General features: G+C 40.5%; 2 protein-coding genes across 2 annotated transcripts in view; one reads left to right on the top strand and one right to left on the bottom strand.

Annotated features, from left to right (window-relative positions):
- LOC105484446 (centromere protein L) overlaps positions 1-10698 on the top strand; it is an 80418-nt gene that overhangs the window by 35098 nt on the left and 34622 nt on the right. The gene's annotated exons all lie outside the window — the stretch shown is intronic.
- Positions 1-10698, bottom strand: part of LOC105484929 (aspartyl-tRNA synthetase 2, mitochondrial) — a 48860-nt gene that overhangs the window by 31382 nt on the left and 6780 nt on the right. The window contains exons 5-11 of the mRNA XM_071075879.1: positions 10276-10371; positions 9419-9542; positions 8113-8159; positions 4973-5079; positions 3759-3828; positions 2114-2293; positions 680-787 (exon numbers count right to left, since the gene is read on the bottom strand). Coding sequence (XP_070931980.1) covers positions 680-787; positions 2114-2293; positions 3759-3828; positions 4973-5079; positions 8113-8159; positions 9419-9542; positions 10276-10371 — 732 coding nt within the window. The remainder of the gene's footprint in view (positions 1-679; positions 788-2113; positions 2294-3758; positions 3829-4972; positions 5080-8112; positions 8160-9418; positions 9543-10275; positions 10372-10698) is intronic.

Below are 10698 nucleotides of genomic sequence, written 5' to 3'. Positions count from 1 at the left end.
GTCTTTTGTGTGTTCTTTCATTCTCCACCACCCCCGGCACGGACCCCAACACCCCAGGCTGGTCTTGAACTCCTGAGCTTAAGCAATTCTCCTGCCTTGGCCTCCCACAGTGTTGGCATTATAGGCATGAGCTACTATGCCTGGCTGATAGCACCGTTTAAAAGGGGGGAGGGGGAGAAAAACACCCTGGGATCTGGAATGTAAACTCACATTCATAAGATTTTATTGTTCTCTACTTATAATTTTAGAAACGCTTTTTGACTCTGTATAAAAATACCAATTTTTTTTTTTCCCAGAGTTTTGCTCTTGTTGCCCAGGCTGGAGTGCAATGGTGTGATCTCAGCTCACTGCAACCTCCGACTCCCAGGTTCAAGCAATTCTCCTGCCTCAGCCTCCCAAGTAGATGGGATTACAGGCACCTGCCACCACGCCTGACTAATTTTTTAGTAGAGATGGGGTTTCACCATGTTGGCCAGGCTGGTCTTGAACTCCTGACCTCAAGTGATCCACCCACCTCGGCCTCCCAAAGTGCTAGGATTACAGGCGTGAGTCACCACGCCCAGCAAAAATACCTATTTTTATTTAAAAAGAATTGTTCTTTCTGAAGTTTAAATATGACAGTATTGAGCAAAGTTACTTCCAAAGCATACATTCTAGAGAAACACAGAACTTCACTTACTGCTCCTTCAGGGATACATATGGCTTTCACAGTTCCAAGGGGCTTACTAAGTGCATCTTGAAGAAATCCAATCTCTGTGTTTCTGAACACATCACTGATATCTATAATCTGGAAAATGGGTAACAAAAAGAGATAACTAAATATGAAGTAATTTTTATCTGAAAACATTTTACAAACAAGATTTTAAAGAAGAGAATAGATCTTGATAATTTAACATTTATAGACTACATTCAAAGAGTGTTTACCATGGGTAAAGCAATATGACCAGTGTTTTACATATACTCATTCATTTAATCTGCATAAAACTATGAGGTTAGCACTCTTTATTATCCCTATTTCATAGATGAAACCAAGACACAGAAATAAGGAACTTGCCCAAGATGGCATAGCTAGTAAGTGGCAGAGTCAGAATTTAACCCAAGCAGTCTGATTTAAGAACCAGATTAAGATTCCAGGCTTGGTGCAGAGGCTCACGCTATAATCTCAGCACTTTGGGAGGCTGAGGTGGGCAGATCACCTGAGGTCAGGAGGTCAGTCTGGCCAACATGGCAAAACCCCATCTCTACTAAAAATGCAAAAATTAGCCAGTGTGGTGGTACGCACCTGTAGTCCCAGCTACTTGGGAGGCTGAGGCAGGAGAATCACTTGAACCCAGGAGGTGGAAGTTGCAGTGAGCCAAGATCTCACCACTGCACTCCAGCCTGGGCAACAGCGCGAGACTCCATCTCAAAAAAAATAAAAAAAGAACCATTATTCCATATTACAAACGAAGGAACAAGAATTAGTTGAGTTGGCAGCTATAAGTTGGTAGTTATGACTTTTTGTGTATTGTATTTTTTTCATTCTAAGAATTGAGCACTGACTATTCACAGACCAGGCAGGACTCAATTTCTAAAGAACGTGCACTGAGAACTGAGATATAGAAATGTCACCGGCATTATGAGGATCAAGGGATATTGCTCTTTAAGAGCAAACAAGTAGAGGTCTGGTAATGAAACTGTTCTATATAAATTCTACCCCTGCCTTAAATACTTACAGATATTAATAATTTGAATAAACATTGTCATATGTTTGAGATTTTTATGGACCAAGGAAACTTAGTAACTCCTTGGCTTTAAAAAAAACTGAAAAGGAAAGAATAGTTATTTTTTCTTTCAAGTTACCATTCATATCCATATAATCAGTAACTTGCAAGTAATAAAAACTTTATAGCAAGAATGTTGCTCTTGGAAATGGATCTTGGAACATGATAGATAGAAAGCACTGTATTGCTAACATGCTATTATTCTCTCTTGCTCTAGCTCTGTAACAACAAAGGTAACAAGGTTACAAAAATATCCTCTAACAGTGTGTAACACTTGTCAATTTCAAAGTGGTTTAAAAAGACTGCAGGATTATTTGGGGACAGAATCCTAGAAAAGTGAAGATAAGTACCTTCATTCCAAAGCGAGTGTCGGGTTTATCAGTTCCATAGGTGGCCAGCGCCTCAGTAAAAGTCATAGTGGGAAAAGGAACAACCACAGGATCTTTGTCATTGGGCCAGGAATATTGGAGCAAACCCTCAATTAAACTCTGGATCCCAGTCTGGTCTACAAAAGACATCTCTATGTCAATCTGAAACCAAAGTAACATATGGAAACTAATTTAGCCACAGTATATACACGTTTATGTATTTTTCTGCTTTCAAGTTACTATAGAATTTTGCACATAAATAATACATGCGGAGAGTATAAATATTATTGTACATCTCTTTTATGTCAGACACTGTGCTAATGGCCTTACATACATTAACTTGTTTAGTTCTCACAACTATTGCATGGCTGAAGGCTCAGAGAACTAAGTTACTTATTTGCGTATGTGCAATTAGTAAGCAGCATAGCTACATCTGATCCCAGGTCTGTCCAACTCCAAAGCTCATAATTTTTTCACTTCAACACATGATTAAAATGCTATTGGCCAGGTATGGTGGCTCACGCCTGTAAACCCAGCACTTTGGGAGGCCGAGGCAGGCGGATCACGAGGTCAGGAGATCGAGACCATCCTGGCCAACATGGTGAAACCCTGTCTCTAATAAAAACACAAAAAATTAGCTGGACATGGTGGCACACACCTGTAGTCCCAGCTACTTGGGGGGCTGAGGCAGTTGAATTGCTTGAATCCGGGAGGTAGAGGCTGAAGTGAGCCAAGATTGTGCCACTGCACTCCAGCCTGGGAGACAGAGCAAGACTCTGTCTCAAAAAAAATAAAATAAAATAAAATAAAATAAAATGCTATTATACAGAAAGCCAATCATAATAGCTTTGGTAAGTCCACATATTAGATTAAAATATCAATATATAAAATTATTCGTTCTTAATATATAAGAGATTTGTTTTAAGGATTTTATCATGAACACTAGAACATGACTTAAGGACTTTATCATGAACATCAGAACACTTTAGGAATTTCTGGCATTCCTTAGTTGCTGACCACATTCTTTATGAAAAGGACATATGCTCGCTTTAGCAGCACATATACTAAAATTGGAATGACAGTGTGGCCCCTGTGCTATCCAAGGAAAGAAAAAAAATTTTAAAAAAGGACACATGCAATGGATAAAAAAACTGAATAGTTTCTCAACTGCAGGTGAGTTTAATTAACTATCTGATGGATAAAATGTAATGAGAAGTAAAGTATTAATACTGCACTGGTCTTGAAAATATTATTTTAGGCTGGGTGCGGTGGCTCACGCCTGTAATTCCAGCACTTTGGGAGGCCAAGGTGGGTGGATCACAAGGTCAGGAGATAGACACCATCCTGGTGAATATGGTGAAACCCCGTCTCTACTAAAAATATAAAAAATTAGCCAGGCATGGTGGTGTGCGCCTGTAATCCCAGCTACTCAGGAGGCTGAGGCAGGAGGATGGTGTGAACCCAGGAGGCAGAGCTTGCAGTGGGCTGAGATTACGCAACTGCACTCCAGCCTAGGTGACAGAGCAAGACTCTGTCTCAAAACAAACAAACACACAAAATAACAAAAAAAACTATTTTCAAAATAGTAAGCCTGAATTTTAAGAAACAAGTGAATATAACTTTGTACCTGAGTAAATTCAGGCTGTCTGTCTGGTCTTGAACCTTCATCTCGATAACATCGGGCAACCTGAAAATATCTACAATTAAGAAATAGCATTAATTGAGTCATGATTCTAGGAAGACATATACACTTTTTCCCAAAAGTTTAAGGCAATGCAAGTTATAAAACAATGATACTTAAAAAATGTAAGAAGGGCCGGCCATGGTGGCTCATGCCTGTAATCCCAGCACTTTGGGAGGCCGAGGCGGGCAGACTGCAATGTCAGGCATTCACAACCAGCCTGGCCAACATGGTGAAACGCTGTCTCTACTAAAAGTACAAAAATTAGCCGGGCGCGGTGGTGTACACCTGTAATCTTAGATACTCGGGAGGCGAAGGCAGGAGAATCACTTCAACCTGGGAGGCAGAGGTTGCAGTGAGCCAAGATCGCGCCATTGCGCTCCAGCTTGGGTGACAGAGCAAGACTCTGTCTCAAAAAAAAAAAAAAAAAAGTAAGAAATACTTTTATTTTTATGACACTTTAATAGAATTAGATATACAGCTGACCTATGAGAAGTTGTTCTATATATTGTTTTCAAAATAAACACTGGCATCTCTGGATGTTCGTACATTAGACTGGCATGCAAATCAGTCCATGCCAGTTCTTTTTATTAAAACATTTTTTTTAGTCCATGCTTCTTCATATATACTCTTTTGCTTTGACCAAAGTGAAATACTTACTGTACCATGGATACACATGAGACTTTCTGTGCTATGCCATTCCAACTCTCATCTTCAACTGCTGAAATGTAGCTCTGTCCTCAAAGGTCTAGCTCACAAAGTTTTCTAAATTTCCTCAAACAATATAATTTTAAAGCTCTTAATACCTAATTTGCAAATCTCAATACATTTATATTTGGTTTATATCACAGTTGGTTTTATTCATTATCCTATTCTGGCTTACTAGCCTTAACGCCTTGAGAGCAGAACCTATTTTTTTTGTTGTTGTTGTTTAAATCCCCTCTCACATCTACTAGCACAGAGCTTTGTATGTGGTAGCCACCCAATAAACCTTTAATAAAGGATTATTACGAATTATGAGGGTATTTTATAAGTATTCTCCAAACTCTCAAAAATTTTCTATCCTTCTCTTGAGAACAGAGAGGATTTTGTGTTTCCTTTTTTCCCTTTGTTTTTCTCTTTTCCTTCTCTGACAACTGCTACCATAAAAAAAAGCTCACCTGTCTAAACCGCCAACCATCAAAAGTTGCTTAAACTGTTGAGGACTCTGAGGGAGAGAATAAAACTTTCCAGGTTCCCTGGATGGTACTAAAAACTCTTTGGCACCCTTTCAAAGAGAGAGAGAGAGAGAGAAGACAGATTATTAAAAAACAAAAACAAACCCAAGGTATAACTGACTAGTAGAAGCTGTTACTTCAGTTTATCATTGAATGACTAAAGAACAAAGTTCCTACAATGACAGAGATAATTTCCCACTTATCTTTGAGTCCCTAAAAAGACTTGCACATAATAGGCTTTAAACACCATTATATATTGTAGGTGTTAAGTTTATACTTGTGGAATTGAATTTCCAATTCTGTTACTAGATGAATGAATTTTGTGTATCATTTCCTATCCAAGTAATTCCTAATTGCATTTCCAAATTAAACTGTAGTTTTATAATTTCATAGACTGTATAAATCGAGTAAATATTAATGTTTAGAAATGTCATTTTTTTTTGAGACAGTCTTGCTCTTGTCGCCCAGGCTGGAGTGCAATGGCACAATCTTGGCTCGCTGCGACCTCCGCCTCCCGGGTTGAAGTGATTCTCCTGCCTCAGCCTCCCAAGTAGCTGTGATTACAGGCATCTGCCACCACCACACCCCGCTAATTTTTGTATTTTTAGTAGAGACAGGGTTTTGCCATGTTGGCCAGACTGGTCTTGAACTCCTGACCTCATGATCTGCCCACCTTGGCCTCCCAAAGTGCTGGGATTACAGGTGTGAGCCACTGCCCCTGGCCAGAAATGTCCATTTTTATTTATTAAAAAGAATTTCTTTTTGAGAGAGAGTCTTGGTCTGTCACCTAGGTTGGAGTGCAGTGGTACAATCTGGGCTCACTGCAAACTCCGCCTTCTGGATTCAAGTGATTCTCCTGCCTCAGCCTCTCGAGTAGCTGGGATTACAGGTTCCTGCCACTGCACCTGGCTTTTTTTTTTTTTTTGAATTGTTGTCTCACTCTGTCTCCCAGGCTGGAGTGCAATGGCATGATCTTGGCTCATTGCAACCTCCACTTCCTGGGTTCAAGCGATTCTCCTATCTCGGCCTCCTAAGTATTTGGGACTACAGGTGCCTGCCACCATGCCTGGCTAAATTTTTTTTTGTACTTTCAGTAGAGACGGGGTTTCACCATGTTGGTCAGGCGGGTCTTGAACTCCTGATCTCAGGTGATCCACCCACTTCGGCCTCCCAAAGTACTGGGATTACAGGCATGAGCCACAGTGCCCGGCCTAATTTTTGTACTTTTAGTAGAGACGAGGTTTCACCATGTTGGCCATGGTTGGCCAGGCTGGTCTCTAACTCCTGACCTCAGGATCTGCCTGCCTCGGCCTCCCAGAGTGCTGAGATTATAGGTGTGAGCCACTGCGCCTGGCCGAAAAATGTCAATTTTTAATATATGAGAGACTTATTCTTCAATTTTTTTTCCTCTTCCATTTTTTTTTTTTTTCTTTAAAGAGAAAGGGTCTTGTTGCCCAAGCTGGTCTTGGACTCCTAGAATCAAGTCATCCTCCTTGCTTCAGCCTCCCAAAGTACTAAGACTACATGTATGAGCCACTGTGTCTGGCCAAGAGATTTGTTCTTAAAGAACCAATTCATTGGCTGGGTGTGGTGGCACACACCTGTAATCCCAGCACTTTGGGAGGCCGAGGCAGGTGGATCACCTGAGGTCAGGATTTTGAGACCAGCCTGGCCAACATGGCAAAACCCCGTCTCTACTAAAAAAATACAAAAATTGGCCAGGCACGATGGCTCATGCCTGTAATCTCAGCATTTTGGGAGGCCGAGGCGGATGGATCATGAGGTCAGGAGATCGAAACCATCCTGGCTAACATGGTGAAACCCCATCTCTACTAAAAAATACAAAAAGTTAGCCGGGCATGGTGGTGGGCGCCTGTAGTCCCAGCTATGCAGGAGGCTGAGGCAAGAGAATGGCATGAACCTGGGAGGAACAGCTTGCAGTGAGCTGAGATCGCGCCACTGCACTCCAGCCTGGGCAACAGAGCGAGACTCTGTCTAAAAAAAAAAAAAAAAAAAAAAAAAGAAAAAATACAAAAATTAACAGGGCATGGTGGCACACACCTGTAGTCCCAGCTCCTTGGGAGGCTGAGGCAGGAGAATCGCTTGAATCTAGTAGGTGGATTCAAGTGACAGAATGCTTTTTTTTTTGGGGGGGGAGGGGGGACGGAGTCTCGCTCTGTCACCCAGACTGGAGTGCAGAGGCGCAGTCTCGGCTCACTGCAAGCTCCGCCTCCTGGGTTCACGCCATTCTCCTGCCTCAGCCTCCCGAGTAGCTGGGACTACAGGCGCCCGCCACCACACCCAGCTAATTTTTTGTATTTTTTAGTAGAGACAGGGTTTCACCGTGTTAGCCAGGGTGCTCTCGATCTCCTGACTTCGTGATCCTCCCACCTCGGCCTCCCAAAGTGCTGGGATTACAGGCGTGAGCCACTGCACCCGGCCTGACAGAATGCTGACAGAACGAGACTCTGTCTTAAAACAAACAAACAAACAAACAATTTATTAATGATTTACATCTTTAAACCTCAAACAAGACCGGGCAAGGTGGCTCACACCTGTAAACCCAGCACTTTGGGAGGCCGAGGTGGGTGGATCATTTCAGGTCAGGTGTTCGAGACCAGCCTGGCCAACATGGTGAAACTCTGTCTCTACTAAAAACACAAAAGTTAGCCGGGCATGGTGGTGCCTGCCTGTAATCCCAGCTACTCAGGAGGCTGAGCCATGAGAATCGCTTGAATCCAGTAGGCAGAGGTTGCAGTGAGCTGAGATCATGCCACTGCACTCCAGCCTCATGATGGAGTGAGACTCTGTCTCAAAAAAGAAACCAAAAAAACAAACCCCAAAACAAACCAAAAAACAAACAAACAAAAAAATTCAAAGGAAAGAATACTTATGTGGAATAAAATGATTCTGACTCAAAATACCCAAATAATTTTCTCAATTCTTCAGAAAAACCTAGTTAATATGACCATCCTGAGGCAGTAAATAAAATAAAAGTGGACCAAGTGAATATAAAGGCAAAGTGGTCTAGCTTTATAACTAATAGAACATATTTAATAGACTGATTGAAGGAATATACATACCCCTGGGGTCCTCTTAAACAATGTGGGGGTTTCTATATCCACAAACCCTAAAAAGAGAGAAACATTATCACTTAGTAGATAGGAATGTGAAATTTGTCATATATGATGTCCACAATATAGTACAACAAATCTGAGGCTTCCCTTTAATTAAGAATTTTAGCAGAAATAAGCTACCAAGTCTACTGGTGCTGGTTTCTACAAATCTAAGAAGGAAGCTGAAGATTTTCATAAATACTATTCTGTTCATAAAGCATACTGTCCACATAAAATAATTCTAAATATTTAATGGATTCTTGTCTACTGAACTATTCTGATTTTTAAAATGTTCTATTAGTGTAGAAATAATACAAATGTAGCAGAAAAAGTCCAGGACTGAATGAGATGTCTAGTTTAACTCACATGACATTTTGAGCTCCCAATAAATGATGTATGCACATGATAAAGAATTAAGAAAACTGGCTGGGTATCGTGATTCATGCCTGTAATCCCAGCACTTTGGGATGGCTAGTGGGAGGATTGCTTAAACCCAGAAGTTTGAGACCAGCCTGGGCAACATAATGAGATCCTGTCTCTACAAAAAATTTTTAAAAGTTGGCTGGAGGCTGGGTGCGGTGGCTCACACCTGTAATTCCAGCACTTTGGGAGGTGGATCACGAGGTCAGGAGATGGAGACCCTCCTGGCTAACACGGTGAAACCCCATCTCTACTAAAAATATAAAAAATTAGCCAGGCATGGTGGCAGGTGCCTGTAGTCCCAGCTACTTGGGAGGCTGAGGCAGGAGAATGGTGTGAACCTGGGAGGCGGAGCTTGTAGTGAGCCGAGACCATGCGACTGCACTCCAGCCTGGGTGACAGACCAATACTCCGTCTCAAAAAAAAAAAAAAAAAAAAATGGCTGGGTATGGTGATGCTTGTCTGTGGTCCTAGCTACTTGGGAAGGTGTGGCGGGAGGATCACTTGAGCCTAAAAGGTTGAGGCTGCAGTGAGTTGTGGTCATGCCACTGCCCTTTAGACAGAGCAAAACTGTCTCAAAAGAAAAAAAGAGAAGAAATATTATAGAAAAAGCCAAAGGGCTGTCCTGCCTTTGATAATGATGGGAAATACTATCATACATTAATCAATGTAATAGCCACTATCATCTTTAAAATAATGTTAACTTTTCTTCAAAAACTATATGACACATTGAGTGAATTCCAGACTTCTGGCAACATCTGACCTGATGCTAAGGAAAATATACAACAAAACTGCTGAATAAAATAGAAGAGATGCTAAAAAGCTCCAAAGAGCATCCAGGCATTTCTCTTACCATGCAGATTACAGAGATATTCCCGCATCTTCATGACCATCTGGGACCTCAGTCGCAGGTTATATTGCATTTGGAAACTACGCAAATCTAAGTAGCGATACTGCAACCGAAGAGCCTCTGTTTTCTAAAGAAATTGAAAGATTTTTATATTTAAATATTTTTCAATATTAGAAAGGTATTATCTTTAGAAATAGAGTTTGAATTTTCAAAAACTTTAGCTCTGTCTTTAGTTTCTATCATCAAGTAGCCCACTGTATGCTGTTAATTCCTACAACTTCTAAGTTTGTCAGTAGTGCAGATTTTACATTTTTTTACTATTCATTATTATTAATATCACTCTTCACTGACTTGAATTTGCCTACTTGACTAAAAAGTAGCTCCATCAACCCCTTAAACTTTGGCAAAGAACATTCTAAATTATAGTAATCCTACTTATATTTATATGCTTGGGAAGTCAAGAGTTGCTCTAAGCACACATTTTATCACTTAATAGGTACAGGATTCCCTGTCCCATTTGGCCATTTCTAAGCTAGACATAATTTCCTTTCAAATGTTAAACAATAGCAACAAAAAACCTGAATAATATAACACCTCAAGTTTTAAAGAGAGAATCACATTTTAATCTGTCGGAAAAAACAGTCTAGGTATTTAGGGACTGCAACAGTTTATTGAACCGTCACTATTTCAGAACAGTTTGTCAAGAGGTTGTACAACTAAGCGAACACTTCATGATGTGTCTACAATAAAATGTTTAATTTTGTAGAAGTTCAAGTTTTCTTTAAAAAAACTCTGAAAATACTTGACTAGTCATCAACATTTTCTAGATACTCTATTTTATTAATAACAGAGGATGGTACCTTCATGAAGTCCTTAATTTCAAAGGGCAGCTTCTTGCAGGCATTCAGAAGTTCAGCTGTTTTAACTTTGATTTCAATCTCACCTGTTGGCATTTTCTTGGAGAGTGAGAAAGGAAGTGTTTTAAAAATTACTCATTAGGATATATACAAAATACACATTTGTAGAACATATGCATTTATTTACATATGGAAAATGTGCAAAGTCCTTCTAGTGTATAGTGTATAGTATGAAGTATACGTGTCTGTGCATGATTTTGACATTCTTATGCATGTCTGTGGCTGATGTGTTCAGACATCAACAAATGTCATGGCATATCCTTGCAGTTTGATACTTGGGAGGCTGAGACAGGAGGATCACTTAAGCCCAGGAGTTCAAGAGCAGCCTGGGCAATACTGCAAGACCTCTGTCTCCAAAGAAAAAAA

This window comes from Macaca nemestrina, chromosome 1 (genome assembly GCF_043159975.1).
Source record: "Macaca nemestrina isolate mMacNem1 chromosome 1, mMacNem.hap1, whole genome shotgun sequence".
Lineage (NCBI taxonomy): Eukaryota > Metazoa > Chordata > Mammalia > Primates > Cercopithecidae > Macaca > Macaca nemestrina.
The sequence above is the reverse complement of the archived record's forward strand: the minus strand, read 5'-3'. Positions and strand labels throughout refer to the sequence as shown.